This window comes from Canis lupus, chromosome 9 (assembly GCF_003254725.2).
Source record: "Canis lupus dingo isolate Sandy chromosome 9, ASM325472v2, whole genome shotgun sequence".
NCBI lineage: Eukaryota > Metazoa > Chordata > Mammalia > Carnivora > Canidae > Canis > Canis lupus.
This window is the reverse complement of record NC_064251.1, coordinates 7,783,044-7,804,398: the sequence shown is the minus strand read 5'-3', so window position 1 is coordinate 7,804,398 and position 21,355 is coordinate 7,783,044. Positions and strand designations below refer to the sequence as shown.

At 46.9% G+C, this 21,355-nt stretch overlaps 1 protein-coding gene across 9 annotated transcripts in view; it reads right to left on the bottom strand.

The window, feature by feature from the left end:
• Positions 1-21,355, bottom strand: part of SLC39A11 (solute carrier family 39 member 11) — a 406,549-nt gene that overhangs the window by 264,121 nt on the left and 121,073 nt on the right. For all 9 annotated transcript variants that reach the window (XM_049113949.1, XM_049113948.1, XM_049113945.1 and 6 more), the window contains one exon: positions 20,390-20,548. In XM_049113949.1, the coding sequence (XP_048969906.1) occupies positions 20,390-20,548 (159 nt within the window). The remainder of the gene's footprint in view (positions 1-20,389; positions 20,549-21,355) is intronic.

Sequence of the window (21,355 nt, the reverse complement as noted above, 5' to 3'; positions counted from 1 at the left end):
CAACACCTCATACTGTCAAACTTTTTTCATTTTTTGTCAAATACAATGGGTAAAGTTGCATTTCCCTAATTACTAAGGATGTTGAGCATCTTTTCATGTATTTGTTGGCCCCTAAGGGTTTCCTTCTCTGAATTCCTAAATCAAACAGCTGGTTCATTTTTTTATTGAGTATGGTTGGTCCTTTTCTCATTGATCTGTGGAATTTTAGATATTCTATTTTTTTTAAGATTTATTTATTTATTTATTCATGATAGACATAGCGAGAGAGAGAGAGAGAGAGAGAGAGAGGCAGAGACACAGGCAGAAGGAGAAGCAGGCTCCATGCAGGGAGCCCGATGTGGGACTCGATCCCAGGACTCCAGGATCGCGCCCTAGGCCAAAGGCAGGTGCTAAACCGCTGAGCCACCCAGGGATCCCCGATTTTTAGATATTCTAGACACCAATACTCTGTCAGTTATAGGTACTGCAAACAACTCACTGGCTTTGACATGGATTTAACTTGATGGCGTCTTTTGTCATAGAAAGGGTTTTTTGTTGTTGTTGTTTGTTTCTTTTAATGTCGTCAAGTGTTAAATGCTTCCTTTTATCATTAGTTGGCTACTCATTAGAATCACCTGGAGAGGGCCACCTGGGTGGCTTAGTGGTTGAGTATCTGCCTTTGGTTCAGGCCATGATCGGGAGTCCTGGGATGGAATATTGCTTTGGGCTCCCTGCAGGGAACCTGCTTCTCCCTCTGCCTATGTCTCTGCCTCTCTCTGTGTCTCTCATGAATAAATAAATAAAATCCTTAAAGAGAAAGAAAGAGAGAGAGAGAGAGAGAGAGAGAGGATCACTGGAGAGGTTTTTAAACTACTGAGGCCTAAAACTGGGTGTGGAGGGGTATTAAAATAACAGAAATTTATTCTCCCACAGTTCTGGGTGCTAGAAGTCTGAAATCAAGGTGGAGGCAAGACTGGGCTCCTACTGACATGTGTGAGGGAACAAGGAAGGAGTCTTCCTTGTTTCTTCAGTTCTAGATGATTCCGGGCAATCTTTGGCACTCCTTGGCTCATGGTAGCAGAGCTCCAGTCTCTGCCCCAGCTGCACATGCTGCCTTCCATTCATCTTTTGTTCCTGTGTCTCTTCCCTTCTTAGAAGGACATCAGTCATATTAGATTCAAGGCCGACCCTACTCCATCCACATGACTTCTACTTAACTAATTATATTTGCAAAAGACCCTATTTCCAGGTAAAGGCACACTCTAAAGTTCCAGGAAAGACACGAATTTGAGGGGATAGCCCACCCAACCCTGGACAACCACCCCTCAACTCTGGACTCTGCATGTGACTTGCTAAGCCAGTGATATACAAATGGAAGCACCAGTGTGTCCCTTCCATGCCTAAGCCCTTGGGGACTCTGTTTCTGCTCTTGTTTTAATGTCCCTGCCCTCATTGTAGGAAGAAAATGCTCTGGTCTAAGGCAGACAGGCCTCCAGAGCAGAGCCACCCCACCTATCTGCAATCTTGCCAGTTTGCCAATTTGCTGACAGCTAGGAAATCACTCCTTATTAACTGCTGCATGCCACTGAGAGTTTGTGCGTATTACACAGCAATAGTTACCTAATACGTGTACTTTATAACAAAGCAACAATGAACTAGTCAGCCTGCTGCAGTGTATATACTGTTAGATATACTGTTCCCTTTGTCTGAAATGCATACCCACCCCAGCTCCGATCAGGGCCAGCCGCCTGACAAAGCCCAACTTCACCTTTAAGTCTAAACCTAAGCATCAACCCCAGGAAGCCTCCTGTGAATCCCCTAAGCAGACTGAGTCACTATTTGCCAGTGCTCCCATCTTCTACTCTTTTTCATTAGAGCAATTACTGCTCTGTAATTGCTTATTTATACAATTACAAGGCTTTTGATCCTTGGCACTAGCAAAATGCCTCGTTCCAAAATTTGGCACTAAATGAACCACAGAAAAAAAGACCTGGTGGGAACAGGACGGTAGGGGGTAAGGAGGGAAAAGAAGAAGAGTCACAACCCAGGAAGAAAGAATGCAACCCCCTGGCAAAAACCTGCAAGTCCAGACACCATCAAAATGTGATCCTGGGGTACTTGGGTGGCTCAGTGGTTGAGCGTCTGCCTTTGGCTTAGGTTGTGATCCTGGGGTCCCGGGATCAAGTCCCACATCAGGCTCCCTGCAAGGAGACTGCTTCTCCCTCTGCCTGTGTCTCTGCCTCTCTGTCTCTCAGGAATAAATAAATAATATCTTTTTTTTTAAAAAAAATGTGATCCTGGGGATCCCTGGGTGGCTCAGCAGTTTAGCGCCTGCCTTTGGCCCAGGGCACGATCCCGGAATCCCGGAATGGAGTCCCACATCGGGCTCCCGGCATGGAGCCTGCTTCTCCCTCCTCCTGTGTCTCTGCCTCTCTCTCTCTCTTTCTATGTCTATCATAAATAAAAATAAATCTTTAAAAAAAATGTGATCTTGACACGTGAGGCTGCTTTGGGGAATCCCCCCCCACCCCACCGGACAAACACTCATGCAATCCTACTGAGTCATGGAACAGAGTGGGGAAGGGAAGCTAAAGTCCGGGTGTCCCTGCTGAAGCATCTCAGCAAAGATGCAAGGAAAACCAGACCACGCTCAGGATTTGCCAGCTCTGAGATGGAACAGAGCTGATGGCATTTTCTGTGACAATAACCACAGTAAAGGGATTAAATGAGAAGAGCTGTAGTTTTAAATAGCTGGTGGTTAACATTTTTTGCCTCATGTGGTAAGAGTGGGGTGTATACCAGAAGGGCCTTAGGGTCTCACAGAGAAAGACGGCAAGATGACAAAGATGACAAAGATGACAATGATGACGCAGAGAAGGGGACAGGTCTGCAAGCACAGCCGCATCTCCCTCAGGGATGGTAGTGGCCAACTGCTCAAGCCCTAGCATTTCTGGAGGCACCCTGCCAAGAAAAGAGAACTCACGGTTCCTCGTGACAACACAAGTGTCTGTTTCTGGAACTATCAAGCATCCAAATTATATTCTCCACCTCCTGACTGTCTCCCATTCCCTCATGTCACCCATAAAAATGTACTCTTCCCCCAGCCCTGCCTTTGTCCAGAATGCAATAATAGTTGATTTTCCCACTCTGCAGGCCTGCTGGGAGATTAATTAAAGCCAGTCTGGGCTCAAAGAGACCCTTTCCATCCAGGAATCTTGTAGGGTTTAGCACTCTGCAGGGTAAGAGCCTCTCAGCGCTGCTAATCATTAATAAACCTGCTGAACACCTTGAACTTCAACCATCAAAGGGGTCTCATTACCACGCCTTTATCGCACCCTTTTATTTAGAGGGAAGTTTATACACGTGTAATGAGCCCTCCCTAAGGAGTCACCTTCAGCCATTTTTAGCATGTTGGTGATTGCAAACTCCTCTGAGAATCTACTGGAAGTCAAGGATGCACTTCCTACTGTGATGAACCCTGCCCAGTACAGGGAATGGTTTCCTTTTGGTTGTGCTATATCTGAACCCCTTCATATCTAGAGAACTGCCCACTCTCTGACACTTGATAGAGAATGAAGAGCTCTTCCCACAACAGGAGCTGGAAATCCAGACACTTGGTCATACACAGTTGCAGTCAGGGCACAGCCAGATGACTTAGCTCTCCTGACCAAATGCACCCAAGCTGGACTGACTGAGAAGGTAGTGAAATCAGCTGGAAATCTCCTCTCCCTCTCTCCCGTCTCCCCTCTGTCCTTCTGGTGTGGGCTGATGCAAAAGTAGCAGCGTTGCATCCAAGTCGTGTATCTGGCAAAGACAAAGATGTGGGCGCTGGGGAAATTTGCAGGCATCTGCCGCTCCATGGCCAGAGCAGTCCAGTGACTTGGTTCACAATCTTGTCTTTAAAATCAAAGCCTTGAGCCTCATTCTCCAGCTCCCTCCTCTCCCACCAACGTTCTGGAAGCTATTTGGTAATCCTTTTACAAGTTCCACTTCTGTTTAATCAGCCAGAGGCAGTATCTGTTGCTTCCAATCCAGAACCCTGACTGATGGGCACACTCATTTTTATATACAGCATCACAAGGCTCATGAGCCAACTGCAGTTAGCGGAATCCTAACTGGCCCCAAGGCAGGTTCCTGTATCTCAGTAATACTTGGGCTGAGGTTTTGCAAACTATATTTTTGTTTTGCCAGTTGGTCTTTGTCCGGTTCTGGCAGTCAGCACGCTAGAGGAAACCACAGGGCTTGAGGAGGGACATGCTCCTTCCCGCGTGCTGGCCGCTGCATGGGCATCCCTCCAGCAGAGCTTCACCACAGCTGCAGCGATTCCTTCCCATACTATCAATCAAAGCCAGGCTGGACTTTTTCCTGACATATGCAGAACTAGCTTCACTGTGCCCCAGCCTACGACATCAGTACCAGCCTGCTGGCACATCTTCCTCAGACACTGGAGTTTCAGCTCTGAAGGACCCCCTCCTTGAAGTTTCCAGAATTCTAACTTCTCCTTCTATTTCCTCAATCCTAGGGGTGGTAGCTGCTTTCAGCAGTTGCCGCCTCTGATAGCTTAGGGTCCTCCTTTTACCTTAGCTAACAACTTTATACCTAGTTAGCAGTTCTTTATATTAAATTCTTTGTGTTCAAGTGACTGCTATGTTTTGTCTCCCAGACCACTGGACCCTGACAGATATAGAATCATAGCCTTAAGAAACGCTAGTATGAGTCTTCATCTGCCACCAGAGAGCATAGAAACAAAAATTAGAAGGAAGAAAAATGTATAGACAAGTCAAGATGTAAGGTCTCAAAAGACCCTTAAAACACGAAGGAAGGAAGGAAGGAAGGAAGGAAGGAAGGAAGGAAGGAAGGAAGGAAGGAAGGAAGGAAGGAAGGAAAAAAGGAAAGGAAAGGAAAGGAAAGGAAAGGAAAGGAAAGGAAAGGAAAGGAAAGGAAAGGAAAGGAAAGGAAAGGAAAGGAAAGGAAAGGAAGAAAGAAAAAGATTTTAAGGTCTCAGAGGCCACGGGAGCAAGTTCAAGTTATATAAGTCCCATAAGCAAGGTCAGGTATACGCCTGGGTGGCTCTGCAAGGTGGGGAGGCAAGAGAACAGGACCAGACCTATCACTCAGGGCCACGGATTCTCACTCTCCTACTCCAGGTTCTGCAGAGAGGCTGAACTAGGGAAATGGAAATGATTAGAGACAGGACAGGTATGGCAAAGGGGACGTTCATGAACATAGGGAGGAGAGAGAAGAGCATCAGGTATCAGGTGTAGAAGAAGATGGTGAAATCATACGTAAAACCCTCTGCCTCCTTGCTACAACTGAGAGAACCACATAATCACTGATAGTTACTGAGCTCTTAAAATGTGCAGACACTGAGTTCAGCATATCTGCATGGATTACCATGTTCATCGATTCCAAAATGCCTTCTACTCTAAGATACACCATTCCTCAAGGTATCGCTAGGAAGGAAAAATACAGTCATAGACAATGACCTGCCATTGCCTGTATAATGCATCCCAATTTTAGAGAGGTTAAGATGTACAAAAATGTTTCTAAAATCAATGAAACCTGGCAGCTTGCTCAATTCTTATAACCATCTCTGTGAAGTGGGCAGGGCAGGGCTTAGTAGGAGAGAGGCTGAGTGACTAGTCCTAGGTCCCGTGGTCAGCAAGTAGCAGAGCATGGATCTGACCTCAGTCAGCGGGATTCCAGAGTCCACGCGATTGGCAAATATGCTCTGCAGCCTCTTAAGCCATTTAGAAGTCAGGGATCAAACTCTCACTGAATGTGTGCAAAAGTCACTGATCTATTCTGAGCTTTTCAATGTGCAAAAGGTAGTACCCAGAAGCAGTAAGTTGGTCAGAGAAAGGACTCACTGCTGAATTACTTTAGTGGTACAGAACACCAGCGGCTCCCAGAGCAGTCAGTGGTGGGAGGGGTAGCAGCACCAAGGAGAGAATTAACCATGCAAACTGTATCCGTTTCCTGTGGCTGCTGTAACAAATTCTCACAAAATGATGGTTTAGAACAACAGAAATTGGGGCATCTGGGTGGCTCAGTGGCTGAGCATCTGCCTTTGGCTCAGGTCATGATCCTGGGGTCCTGGAATCAAGTCCCGCGTCTGGCTCCCCACAGGGAGCTTGCTTCTCTCTCTGCCTATGTCTCTGCCTCTCTCTCTGTGTGTCTCTCACAAATAAGTAAATAAAATCTTTAAAAATCAATCAATCAATCAAACAGAAATTCATTCTCTCACTTTCTGGAAGCTAGAAATCCAAAATCAGTATCTCTGGACTGAAATCAAGGTGTGATAGGACCAAACTCCCATCAGAGGTTCTACAGAAGAATCCATGCCCTGCTTCTTCTACTTTCCAGGGGCTCCTGGCAATCCTTGATTCAGGGCTTCATCACTCTAACCTCTGCTTCTAGAGTCACAATGCCCTTTTCTCTTCGGGCAAATCTTTCTTTGCCTCCCTCTTATAAGGATACGCATGACTGCATGTAGGGTCCACCTGGATATAGCAGGTTGACCTCTTCATCGCAAGTTCATCACAGCTACAAAGACCCTTTTTCCATATAAAGTAATATTCACAGGTTCCAGGGATTGGGACCTGGATATCTTTGGGGGCCATTAGTCAGCTGGCCACCCCAACCAAAGGTAGAATGTGTTTCTGGGGCCTTCCAAGCCCAGATACCTAAGCAAATAGGTACAAGTTTTTTTTTAATGTTCATGTATATCTTAATTTTTCCAAACCTGTGATGGAAGAGAACCTTTATCCAAATATCTGGAAATGTAATTAATTGCTCCAACTAGATGTGCTTGGAATAATTATAAAACAAATCAGGGTTTAGTTTGCTAATGGTACAAAGGACTGACTTGACCAATGGGGATGGACAGGTCTGATAGGACTTGGGAAGCAAAGTCCTGGATGGGGAACTTGAAATAGGGAAACTAATGGGACCCCACAAAAACCTGCTTTTTTTCTAGGTGGGGAGGGGCAAAGGGAGAGGGTAAGGGAAAGAATCTCAAGCAGATTCCACACCCAGCGCAGAACCCGATGCAGGGCTGGATCTCACAAACCTAAGATCATGACCTGAGCCAAAATCAAGAGTCAGATGTTTAATTGACTGAGCCACCCAGGCACCCTGGAAACTTGCTTTCTCCACTCCTTTTCCTGTTTCTATTCTTTCTAGGACCTGCACCTCTGCCTTACACACACCTTATAGAACAGACAAGGTATGTCTTCCTTATAAAGGTCAAGGATTTAATGCTTTCTTTAGAGTCTTCCAGCACAACAGATCATATCTAAGGAGGGACAGGTGGGGTTGACATGACCACTGACTCATCAAAATTCCTGCCTCCAGGGCATAAGTGACTTATGGGAAACACCTGAACACAGGTCTTTGTTCTTGGATTACTGAAAAGACACATACAGCAGACCACTGTCCTCAATAAAATCCCCAGACCCCACACAAAGGGGAGATTCACTCTTCTTTCCTTTCTGAGTCTCCTGGTCACTCTGTCCATGTCTACACTTTCTATATCTTTAATAAACTCTATTCTCACTTCCTCATTTTGATTTCTATCCTGCACAAAGTCAAGGAGCCTCCTGGCTGGTCCTGCAAAACCCCCTCCAGGTCCTTGGATCCAGCCAGCCTGTTTCAGGTGGAAAACTAGAACACGTACAAAGAACCAGAAAGAGGAGACTGATGCCTATTTTAGAGAGAAGGCAGACAGTGCAAACAGGCAGAGAACACAATCTGGCCCCACATTAGAAAGGGGCAAAAGGACACTCCACAGAGATGGCCTGGGGGTGAGTCCTGCATAGGTGGTGACAGGACCACTGAGCCAGGGCTGAGGTGGCTGCAGAGAATGCAAAGACAAAGAAGGGCTGAGTCACCCAAGATCTAAGACAACAGCTTTCACCATGGCCCTTAGCTCAGGCTGCCACACACTGGGTGGCTTAAACAACAGAAATTGGTTTCTCATAGTTCTGGGGGCTGAGAGTCCAAGACCAGGCTGCCAGGAGGATTGCATTCTGGTGAAGACCCTTGTGACACTGTGATTTATAGTAAGAAATATGTGTTTGGTCTTTGCCCCTATTTCTGGCACAGGAGCACTTAAAAAAACCCTTGGGAAGTCCTAAGTGATAAGAGTGATTAAGATGTCTGGATTTTCGTAACCAACCTCTTTCCACCACACCTGAGCTTCGGTTAACCAGGTGACCTTTAGAAAGCACCTGAGGATGGGGGTTGGTTGCGGGAACCAGCCATGTGCTAGAGGGCTGTAACTTTCAGCTCCACCCCCTAACTTCCAAGAAGCCCAATAGGGACTGGTGGTTGAATCAATGATTTAATCAATTGCACTCTGGTAATGAAACCTCCATAAAAACCCAAAAGGACAGGGTTCAGAGAGCTTCCAGTTTGGAGAACACACAGAGATGAGGTAGACTGACATGTGGGGAGAGAGTAGAAGCACCCCCTGCCCCCCCCGCCACCCCGTACCGGGCCCTATGTTTCTCTCCCATTGGCTGTTTCTGAGTTTTATCTTTTTATTTTATTTTAAAGATTTTGTTTATTTATTCATGAGAGACACAGAGAGAGAGGCAGAGACACATGCAGAGGGAGAAGCAGGCTTCATGCAGGGAGCCCGACGTGGGACTCGATCCTGGGTCTCCAGGATCACATCCTGGGCTGAAGGCGGCGCTAAACCGCCGAGCCATCCAGGGCTGCCCGAGTTTTATCTTTTTAGAATAGACCAGTAATCTCATGAGTACAGCTGACCCTTGAACAATATGGGTTGCATGGGTCCAATTACATGAGAGTTTTTTCCAGAAATATAATACGGTACTGTAAATGTATCTTTTCTTTCCTAGGATTTTTTTTTAAGATTTTTATTTATTTATTCATGCAAGACACAGCAAGAGAGAGAGACAGAGACATAGGCTGAGGGAGAAGCAGGCTCCCTGCAAGGAGCCCAGTGTGGGACTCGATCCCAGATCCCGGGATTACGCTCTGGGCCAAAGGCAGATGATCAATCACTGAGCCACCCAGGTGTCCCTTCCCTGGTATATTCTTAATATTTTTTCTCCAGCTTACTATATTCTAAGAATACAGTACATAATACATATATAACATAGCAAATATGTGTTGAACAATTGTTTATGTTATCAGTCAGGCTGTCGGTCAACACTGGAAGCATGTCAACAGTTAAATTTGGGGATTTTTGACTGTGTATGTGGCAGGGGGCGGGGGAGAGGGTCAACTATAAACTGTTTTCCTGAGTTCTGTGAGCTGCTCTAGCAAATTAATCAAATCCAAGGGCGGGGGGTGTGGGAACCTCTGATCTATAGCTGATTGACACAATCAGGACTTGATATTGGCAGGTAGATAGATACCTCCAGGTAGATAGTATCAGGATTGACTGGAACTGTAGGATCCCCAGCTGGTTGTTGGAGAATTGCTTGGTGGTGCAGAAAAAACACACACAACAGAGCTTTCCTCCTGGCTGGAAGGCAGTCATGCTCTCACTGTGTCCACTGTGTCACATGGCAGAGAGAGAAAGAGAGCAAGCTCTCTGGAGTCTCTTCTTGTAAGACCACTAATCCCAAAATGAGGGCCCCACCCTCAGGACCTCATCTAAACCTAATCATCTCCCAAAGACTTCACTCCAAATGTCCCATTGGGGTTTAGGGCTTCAACATATGAATGGGGAGGTGGGTAGGGGGAGGCATAATAATTCAGTCAGTAGCAACAACCTCAATACCAGGTGGACAACCCACTAGCAACCTGTTCTATGAGTAAAGTAAATCTACTTATTTACAGATAAGGCACAGGTAACTGAAGATTTCCTCCTCACCTAGTCAAATCATTTTGGTCTCCAAGTGGAGTGGCCAGTTGGTCACTCTTCCATTGAACAATGATCCATCTGAGAGAAAGATACCACAGGAGTGGGAAAGATGGGCTATGGTCCTAAGGGTCTAGTTTTACAGGCACAATTTTCAATCCATTCCCTTTGGGGCAGCAGAAGGAAGGGGCCATCTGCTTATAGGATATGCAAACGTCTAGGAAAGGACACCTCACCTTCTAGAACCCAGAGGTAAGACAAATGAACATCACGATGAAGCCCTCCTCCTTTGAAGACTACACGCATACACAAATACATAGATACATCTCCCCCAACACACACCCATTTTATTAAGCCTGAATACACAACAGCTTCCACATTTCCTGATATGAGAACTGATATTTATTAAACACCTACTGTATGCCAGCCAAACTGTGTGTTAGGTGCTCTATTAGCATTATTGCAGTTAATCCTCATGGCCACCCTCTCAGGTAGGATTATATCCATTCTACAGATAAGGATACTGAGGATACTAAGTATCTGCCCCTAGATGTGCAGCCCTAGGAATGAATCCAGGGCAATTTTGTCCAATGCCCATGCTTGCTCCCCTCTAATGTGCTGCCTCTAAAGAAGCCTTATGCCAACCTAGAAATGCAGACTAGGGTGGGGAGCATGGGGTTGGTAGAAAGACTTAAGGTATGTGGTGCCTGGGTGGCTCAGTCCATTGAGCACCTAACTCTTGATTTCAGCTCAGGTCATGATCTCAGGGTCCTGGGATTGAGTCTCATGTCAGGCTCCACATCCTCAGGGAGTCTGCTTGAGTTCTCTCTCTCCCTCTCCCTCTGCCCCTCCCTCTGACCTTCCCCCTGCTTGGGTGCTCTCTTGAGCTCATGCTCACTCTCTCTCTCTCTAAAATAAATAAATGTATCTTTAAAAAAAGAAAGAATTAAGACATAATGTATATAATGACATGTTATTTACATAATGCCATTATGGAATACCCTTAGATATCATCATATAATATGCCATCACAAAATACAGTATCATTATTTAATACAAATAATCCCGCTTCTACCCCCAACCATGATGTCCAACTAGAACTCTGGCAGCGAGAAAACGTGGCATTAGCTTGCACTTCCCGAGGCTCATTACCTATAGGTCCCGCCTTAAGCCATTTCTGGGCGTCTTCAGGGAGAGACAGTCTCCTGGGACGCCACCAACTGCCACTTGCTCTGCCATATGGAAGCTATTCGAGTAGCTTCTGGCAAAATGGGCAGGGGTGAGTAGAGTCAGGATCAGGGTGTCAGACAAAGCAAGTGATTACGCTGCCCAGAGAACCAGGGGAGGAGAAAGGCAGCGGTCAAAAGGAAGCTAGAGCCCTTTGGGTAAAGGAGGTCTCCCAGGTGATTCTGGTGAGCTCTGACGTTTGCCATCCAGAGAACCAGATCCTCTCCCCTTTCATCTGGAGACTGTCCCTTCATCACCTGCAGGATGTCCTCCTTTCCCTCTTTTCTGAGGCTTCTGCAATAGTAAAACTTGGCTTAGAAGGGAAAGAGAAAGGTATGTAAATTGCAGTGAATTATCCCAAAAACAACATCTGAACAAAAAGTTATGAGTAGGCTTCATTCAGTGGTCACCGACCTTGGTGGCACGTCAGAGCCTCTGTGGGGATGTTCTGTTTCAGATACCTAGGCCTCCCTGTGGGCACAATGGAATCAGACCTCCAGGAGGAGGTTCAGGTGTTAATATTTTCCTGAAGCACCAAAGACAACTTCCGGGCTCCCTCCCACCCCTACCCCATTGCACTCACCTCTCTTCTAACACACTTCCTGATCCCACTGCTCAGAAAATGCCTATTTTAAATGGCAGTGTACATCTTTAGCTTTGTAAGTAAACATAATTAAAGAAAGTAAAGCCATGAAAAATCATACAACGGATTCAAATTTCAGACTAAGTTTTTCTATTTTTCACCTGCATGGTTAATTATCTATGCCTCACGTTTGCTGTGCCAAAAAAAAGAGGCCCTTGCAAAGGGCATGGATCTGCTTCTAGAAAATAACTCACAGACATAAAGCACTTTAAACTTAGAAGCTGTAGGGGGTTTTCACAAAGATGGTCCCATTAGATCTTCCGAACATCTTCATTGACACATTCATCAAATACCTCCTAGAGACCTACTCTGTGCCAGGCTCTGTGCTGATTGGTGCGGGGGACCCAGGGGACACCAGAGCAGGTCCATCCCTGTCCATGCTCCTGCCTTCAGGCCACAGGGGGTTGGGTCCATGGGTGATGACAGCATAGGGAACAGAAGGGCTACAGCGGAACCAAGACACAGTTTATGGAGGAGGAACACACAAACCACATCCTGTAGTGTAGGCAGGAGAGAACAGTACTCACCACTGCCATTGGGTTTGTGATGATCACTTTTAGCTTTTGCACTAAACTCAGAACACCTCCATCTGGCTCGGGTCGAGGTGAGGAAAGTCCTACAATTGCTTGCCCACGTCACTGGAAAAAAGGCGGCTTGGCTATGATTTTGAAGCCACAGTGTGCTCCCGAGGCACAAGGATAAAATCCCTTCCCCTCCACCCATTCCTAAGATACAGGACAGTGAAAGGAACTGCAGACCTAGAACAGCATAGAGCATTTCTGGAAGGAGGCACTATATACTACGGCTATGGATATGCCTTGTTGTTTATCCCCATGGCTCCACATGGGAGTGGTTTTACTCCAACTCCATCCTTTCTAAGAACTGGCCAAACCACATCTCTGGCCCCACACTCCCTTCCTCTTTTCTTCTTGGATACCAGAACTCTGGCCACCCTCTGGCTTGGATTCCCCACCACCACCAGCAGCACCATCATGATCCCAGAGGAGACCAACACCGTGGGCAGGGCCTGGATCTGTTCTGCTTGGCAAGGACGCACCAGGCGCCTAGCTAGGTATTCCCCTGTGAGCCAGACAGAGGCACTGCCATCTTTGGGAAGAAGAAGTTAACAGGAGGTGCACACCTGATTCCAGCCTCGTAAATCTCCTCTGCCATCACCATCTTTGCCATGGGCATGTTGCCCAACTCAACAAATAGCAAGACCCGACAAGTGCTCAGTCACAACTTTATGATCTAAAATATGAAAACGTGTTGTAAGCATGGAGAACAAAACCCAAGATCTAGAAGGGTCCCACCGTGACTATCTGCATTTAAGAATCCCTGCCAGTATGGGGTGCCTGGGGTGGCTTAGTAGGTTAAGCATTTGACTCTTTATTTTGGCTCAGGTCATGATCTCATGCTCTCAGGATCGTGAGATCAAGCCCCACATCAGGCTCTGTGCTCAGCAGGGAGTCTGCTTGAGATTCTCTTTCCCTCTCCCTCTGCCCCTCCCACTGTTCACGTTTTTATGCTCTCTCTCCCCCTCTCTCAAATGAAGAAATAAATCTTTTTTAAAATGGTACTTTATTATAAATAAAACTATTTACTATTATAAACTATTTTAAAAATAAGAAGCATTCAGTGGTTGGTCTTACAGTGCTTTATAGCCTATACTGAAGTGGATGCTTTGGTGTGTGTGTGTATGTGTGCACGTGTGCACACGGATGTATGAGTTTTCACACCAAACCCACTTCCCTCCAGGAAGACACAACACTGACAGAGATGGGCTTCTGAACCCTGGCCAAGAGCCAGAGTGGATGGCCTCCGATGCTCTGTGCCACTGGCTGCAAAGCTACAAATATTTTTCCTACAGCCCCAAGGAGCCAGGACTGTGTGCACAGCTAACACACACAGGCACACAAATGGCTGGAGCAGGATGTATGTCCACGGCTAAACGTGCCCTGCAAGACAGCCACAGAATGGCTGAAACCCATGGTTTTCTTGGAAAAGCAGCAACCATACCATACTGGGAGTAAAGCCAAAACCAACACCTACCTAAGCATCTTCCTTAAACTCACAGGAAACTGCAGAATGCATCACAAGCAAAGAAACCTCAAGTTTGGCTCCCACTTGCACCTTGGGACTGGGTGCTGGGCCCTGGGGACTCAAATGCCACTCTTTCCAAGTATCGGCTTCTGAAGGGCCTGTAGCTTTGTGCCTCTGAGTCCCCCAGTGCAGTGACATAGCCTGTCTGTTCCATAGGCAGTGAATCCCTCCAACCTTTTCAAACACTCTTGAGCCGGGGCTCCAGAGCCACTGCTTTTGTTGAGCAAGCTTATGGGTTTGCTCCAGTGGAAACGAAAGTATCAATGAGTGTCATGTATCTGCTCTGGGAGCATCCTTAATCAGCCTGTCCACTCAGCTGCCAGGAAAACCCTGGCTTGTTCTTGTTCAAAACACCCCATGCCTTAACCAATGGCCTCCAGTCATGTCCACAGGATGAGGCATCCCTACCCAGTCACCTCTCAACCTTAGTACCATTAATTCCAAAAGAAACTAAGAGAACGTGGTTATGGACTGAACTATGGCCTCTACAATTCTTATGTTGAAGCCATGACCCCTGCACCTCCAAATGTGACTATACTTGGAAGGAGGGCCTTTGAAAGGGATGATTAGGTGAAAATGAGACCGTGAGGGTGGGCCCTGCTCCCATCAGACCAGTGCCCGGACCAGAGGACATTTGGACACACAGGGAGATGCCAGGGATGCACATGCTCAGAAAAAAGACCACACGAGGGCCCAGCAAGAAGGGAGCATCTGCAAGCCAACGAGCAAGGACACAGAAGAAACCTGCCCCGCTGGCACCCTGATCACAGAATTCCAGCCTCCAGAACTGGAGGAAACACATTTCTGCTGTTGAAGCTCCCTGGTCCACAGTACTCTGTTCTGGAGGCCCTGGGAAATGGATACAGATTGTGTAGACGGTGAAGCAGCATGCCCATTTGCAAAACCTCATCCCTCTTTGACCTGATTCTAACAGCCAGTGGAGCCTCTTGCCCAGCCCAGCCCCTGCACTGGAGGCTCTCTCTCGCTCTCTCCAGCCTAGCCACGATGTCAACAACTGCTCAAACCCAGTCTATCTTCCAGTATCAAGCAGAACTGCCAATGCTCAACAAAGTATGAGAAAGAAGGAAGCACTAAGGGGCACCTGGGTGGCTCAGTCGGTTAAATATCTGCCTTCAGCTCAGGTCATGATCTCAGGGTCCTGGGATAGAGCCCTCCATGGAGCCCCCAGCTCAGCAGGAAGCCTGCTTCTCCCTCTCCTTTTGCCCTACCCCCCTCCTTTGCCCCACCCCCTCCCCTTCCCCTGCCCATGCATAGACCTGCACACTTCTCTCAAATAAATCAAATCTTAAAAAAGAAGAAGAAGAAGAAGAAGAAGAAGAAGAAGAAGAAGAAGAAGAAGAAGAAGAAGAAGAAGAAGAAGAAGAAGAAGAAGAAGCACTAAAACTGAGGCAGAGGGCCAATCTTCTCTCTGGCAGCCAGTTGGGCTTATCAGACAATGTCAGGCTTCTGCTACGGACTCTCAGGTGGTTGCCACTGCAGTATCTCCTTGTGGTGTCCTGTAAGATATTCTTGCCATCCCCCCCCCACCCCCTGAGACCCCATCTTTTCTCTGCAAGGTATTCTTCAGTGAAGTAGAATCAGAATGCTGAGGATGGAGGGACGCCTGCCTGGGTGGCTCAGTGGTTGAGCATCCAACTGCCTTTGGCTCAGGTCGTGATCCCAGGGTCCTGGGATCGAGTCCCACATACGGTTCCCCACAGGGAGCCTGCTTCTCCCTTTCCCTCTGTGTCTCTCATGAATAAATAAATAAAATCTTTAAAACAAAAATTGCTGAGGATGGAGAGAATCTACAAAGGAGAGAAAAACATCCAAAGGCCCCTTCTGGAGGGAAAATAAGCGCTTCCTGCAACCTCTGTCACTTGCACACACTCATCATATGTGGCCCCTCATCGCAACTCCAGCCAACGGGTGGGTATTGACGTCAGTCAAAGTTGGCTGCATATTGGAAGTACGTGCACACACTGCTCGCTCAGGTTTTCAGCAGAGGCATCTTCTTTGCCATTATGGAGACAACAAAGAGGAGAAACTCAACAGGACTGGGGACACGGACTGATTGAGGAGGGAGCAGAGACGAAGGCAGTTCCCCACCACTGCCTGAGGATCTGCCCTGCCCACCCCCCAGCCTGGGCAGGACCACTAGCCATGCTCCCCCCGATGAGACATCTCAGAGGGAATCAGAGACCTGCTACCTTCCCTCCCCCTTCCCCAGTCCTTGGGCAGCCTCCTCAAGATGTCACATCCCCAAGAGAGGGGAGGGAGGGGGTTGGGAGCACACACGTCTCCCAGTGAGACTGCCAAGATGGAAAGCAAGCTGAAAAAAGCAAGTAGCAACAACACAGACAGTATGTTACCATGTGTTTTTCAGAAAACACAAAACAAAATTACATTTCCAGATGTACACAGATATATATGTAAAAGCATAGAGGAATCCAGCTCCTGGATGATAGGGAGACCATGAGGCGGACCACGTACAGTAGGGCGGTGGGACACTGCGCAGGTACTAGAACGACTGTAGCAAAAAAGTCACTTCAAATGTAAAGACACCACACAAGAGATCGCACACATGGGTTCCAATGGTGTGAAAAACGAATGGCCTGTGTGCACACAGGAGAAAGGAGCTCAAAATGAGGTGGTCCGGATTGCTCCATAGAGGATTTAAAGCACGCTCTCGCTCTCAAGCAACACAAGCAAATGGGAAAGTGTTTACATTTCAGGATTTAAAGACACAGCATAGTTCATTTTCTTAAAGGCAAGAGAAAAAATCTGGAAGGTTATCCCTTGAATGGGTAACAGTGGTTGGTCTGGGGACAGGATAGAAAGCTCCAAGTGTCTTAGTCCATCTGGGGTTGCTATAAAAAATTACTGTAAGAGGCGCCTGGCTGGCTCAGTCGGTGAAGTGAGTGACTCTTGATCTCGGGGTTGTGGGTTCGAGCCCCATGTTGGGTGTAGAGAGTACTCAAAAAACTAAAATCTATTAAAAAAATTATTATAGACCGAGTGGCTTATATACAACAGAAATGTGTTTACCTCACAGTTCTGGAAGCTAAAAGTCCAACATTGAAGTGCTGGCAAAATTGGTGTCTGGCTTCTTGTTCATAGACAGCACTTGTGTGTCACCATGTGTCCTCACATGGCAGAAAGAACAGGGAGCTCTTGGGGACCTCTATATAAGGGCCCTAATATCATACGGGCACCACGCTCGAGATCTGATCATGTCCAGAAGGCCCTACCTCCTAATACCATCACACTGGGGGTTAGGATTTCACGATATAAATTTGAAGGGGACACACTCTATAGCAGGAAGGGACTTTATTTTTTTTAAGTTTTTATGATGCAATTTTTTTTGTGTTGTATTGTTGTGACACTAATATGTTTAAAAAGATGCCTTGGGGACACGCATCCTAGCGTCCTTCCCAACACTACCCTTCTACCCACCAGAAGAAAATCACTGCTTTAAACTCAACGTGAAGACCACCTACCTCCTGCCATCCTTAACTTCATATAGAAGCAACACTGCAAAGGTCATAAAAATGTCAGTGTTTCCAAAAAGCTGTTTAATATCCACTCTGTCTCTCCCTAGGGTCTCTGATGGGGAACCCTGGGCTCAGGCTGGCCCCAGTCGCATTCCCCATCAACCCCCTCTTGCCAGCACTCTTCCCAAGGTCTGTGTCGACACCCCCTCCACCTCTTTCCCTCTCCCATTAAGACACCATTTGGCAAAATCTCCATAAATCCCTGTAAGCTCATTTCCCATTAACGGTTACTAGCTAAGCCTTCCCTACTTTATTCCCAGATTTAAAAAAATGAAAACAAATACCCAGTTCAGAGAGAGATTTGATGTATCTGAAGTTAACAAAGCCACAATGGGTTCAACCTGACAGGCCGTTATGAGTAAAACCCTTTTCATGAGCAGTGTTTTGCTTTGGCTCCCAAAGGGAGACAGATAAATCTGAAAAGCTGAACCAACAGAAATAGAGTTGGGAGACCAGAGGTGGTTGTTAACCATCTCCTTGCCACAAACCCGAGAGTCTGGGTTCTCAAACCAGCTTCTAGCTGCCTGAGAAGACTACCTTCCCTGTGCGTGCTCCATCAGTGCCAGATGACCACATGGACTCAAGATCAAAACCTATTAACTCACGCTCTATGAAGCATCTTCCATGGATCCAAGCTGCTGCCCCTTCTGGGTTTGGAAGCAGGTTAAAGAGTGAAACCTAGGGGAGCCTCATGCGTCTCAGAGCAATGGTAGCCTGAGTCTGCAAGCACCACTCACAACAGCAACATCTGTATTCAGTGACTGTAGCAATTATAAATAATTCTTATCTGTTTATAGACCTTGCAGCACAAATTCTCCTTCTCACCTCAACAGCAAGAATTAATTTCTTTTAAAACGTCCTAGAACAGATGTTTACTGTCAGGCTGATCTTTCTGCCAATTAGCAAGTGTCTGGGCATTAGTGGTTATTATGTCCTTTCTCAAGCCCCTTTGAATTCTCTCCCTGGATGCTCAGCCGCCACTCCCAAGCCATTCCGAATTTTCTGTACAGTTTGTCCATGACTTTCCCCCTGGGATCTTCTCCATATTCAAAGCATACATTAGAACAAACGCCAAGCAAAAGGTTAAAACAATGATGCTGCACAGTACAAATTGGCCAATGACTATTTACACTGCCCAGAGAAAGTCCTCACATTCAGACAGCTGATCCAATATACCTGCCCCCGTCCCTGCCCCAGTGAGCAGTGACTCATCGTGAGTCCAAAGAACCCTTCACATTGGGCAGCCCTGGTGGCACAAGTGGTTTAGCACCGCCTTCAGCCCAGGGTGTGATCCTGGAGACCCGGGATCGAGTCCCACGTCAGGCTCCCTGCATGGAGCCTGCTTCTCCCTCTGCCTGTGTCTCTGCCTCTCTCTCTCTCTCTCTCTGTGTGTCTCTCATAAATAAATAAATAAAATCTTAAAAAAAAAAAAAAAAGAACCCTTCACAAGACAGTCTTAGAAACCCAATTGGGCCCAGGTAGGAAGGACAGAAAGAGACCCAGTGGGGGCCGTGCAGAGCCACTGAGCCAGCCCTGGTCTGCTATTCTGAGAGTTAAGGCCATTGGCTGCAAGATCTTCCTGCCATGGCAAGCATAATACATCCCAACAGCAAGTTCACACATTACCAGGGTGGATCTAAGAGCACAATATGGCAGCCCACACGGAGGACCTCTTAAAGTTCTTATCATGCAGATATAATCAACGGCAAGGAAGCCAAGGGTCCGGGGGCCAGAAACTGACACTGACATTCAAGGTTGTGGTGAAAAAAATGACACATGGTCTTTCCCCCAAGACAGTGCCCTGACTCTCCATCCAACCATCACATCCATCTGTCTGGTCCAGAGTCTGGTCCTTTTGTGACATGAGGAATCAGTTTCTCATCGGCCCCAAGAACAAGTTCCCAAGAACCCTTCCTTCTCTTTCTCTGGTCAGGAATTTACAGCAGGAAAGAAGGCAGGGAAGAGAATGTCAGACTACCTCCTGGGCTAGATGTCCTGCTGACTCCAGTGAGCCTGACCTGATCCTAGCTCATCACAGTCCAACAGAAGGAATGACCTTCAACCCCATTCTCCCCTATAGGGTCCTTATCACACCTCCTCCCTTTCTTGGGTGAGCAAAGAATTCAAGCACCAGCTCAGATCTCACAGAGGACTTCTGCCTACCTCTAGGGCTGGTTGGAACAGAGCATCTGGTAAGGCTGTGTGTCCCCATACTAGATTCTCATGGACATCAGCCCTTCTCTACTGACAGAAGCTTATGCAGCCTACCTGATTTTAACCAACGGCATTCAGTTAGGATCTCATTGCTTGGCCTTGGCTCTTTCTGTTCAGTGCTCATGGCCAGATTTCAGGCTGTGGTTTGTACCATGCTTCCACGTGAGCGAGTATGTGCTCACTCCCCAAACCTAACCCACCAGCCTCATTTCAGCAGAAAAGCCTAAAAACCCTGGCTCACCCCCCAATTCTGGTGCCTTTTAGATTTTTAAATTTTCACTTTGCAGCCCTTAAAGGGAGTTATCCTCAGGCTATAGGAAGAAAAACTGGAGTTAAGGAGCATACAACCAGCCAGGAACAGAAATGAACTCAAACTCAGAGCTTTGCTACCCAGTGTCCCCACCTCATCCTCCTGTTCATAAGCCCTTGTCAATGTGACGCTTTGTCAATGGTCTTATGCCATAGTTGGGTGTGCCATCATCTCCCTAATGACAGTGTATGCTCCTTAAGGGTCAAGACCATGATCGTAATCACTCACTTCTCCCGGTTGCTAGGTCTGCTCATAGACATAGTGCCACACGGTACAACGTCAGCTGCACTCTATATTTATAATGAAACCTGACATTTAAAATCTGAACTTACCAAAATGTAACTAAGGGGATGATTAGTCATATTACCGAGAGCTTATTTTCTTTTAGGAAAAAAAAAGTCACAATTCAAGGCAAAATTCTAGATGAAAGTCCTAAATGGCTTGAAATATCTATTTCGATATCACTGGCTACTCAACAGAGACATGACATAGGTATGTCAAGTTTGAAGAATGGTACTCACCAGGTGAGGCATCAAGAGATCAGCCAGGTAGACAAAAGCAGCTCCAAGGGTGAAGCCAATGGCCACAGGGAAGAAGGCAAAGGCACCAAAGCCCCCAGAGGACGTGGCCATCTCCACAGCTGGAGCCAGGAGAGACCAATAGGAGGCTGCCAGCATGACCTGCAAAAAACACAATGAATGAGCCATTAAACCAACCACAACCACACAAGGCCTCCCAAGTACAGACGTCAGTGCTCTCTACAGCCCAAAGCAAACCCTATACATACATAGGCCTTTCATCTTCAATGGTAGGTACTCTTTCAAACCAAAAATCTACCACCAGAATGCCTGGAACTAATGCCATAGGACCTCAATATGGCATGGGATGGAGGTGACCTTGGGAGGATGAAGTCCAGTTTCCTGTCATCCACCCTGCAACTCAGTGGTTCTCCACTGTGGGCAACTGTACCCTGCAGGGGACATTTGGCAATGTGTGGAGATGTTTTTGGTTGTCACAGCATATGTGTCGCACATATATCCAGGGCCCTTCAATTTTTACCTGTTAGCTCTAGGTCTGCATTCTGGGGCACCAAAGAAGGTATCTTTCCTCTAGGATATAGAAATATTTGCAGCCTTTGAAATATTTGAAGACAACTGCTGATCAATGTCAGTAGCTTAGTCTTGCAACTTTGTGATCTCCAAAAGGAAAGAAGGGAGCTAGTATTTATTGATCACTTGCTATTTTCGGGGAAAGAGATCTTTGATGCCTTCTTTTATCATTGCCACAGCCCCAGGAGTCAGACGCTGTTTTCTGTTGCTATCAGTAGATAAAGAAATTGAATCTAGACGTAATAAGATAGTTTGCAGGGATCCCTGGGTGGCGCAGCGGTTTAGCGCCTGCCTTTGGCCCAGGGGGCGATCCTGGAGACCTGGGATCGAATCCCACATCGGGCTCCCAGTGCATGGAGCCTGCCTGCTTCTCCCTCT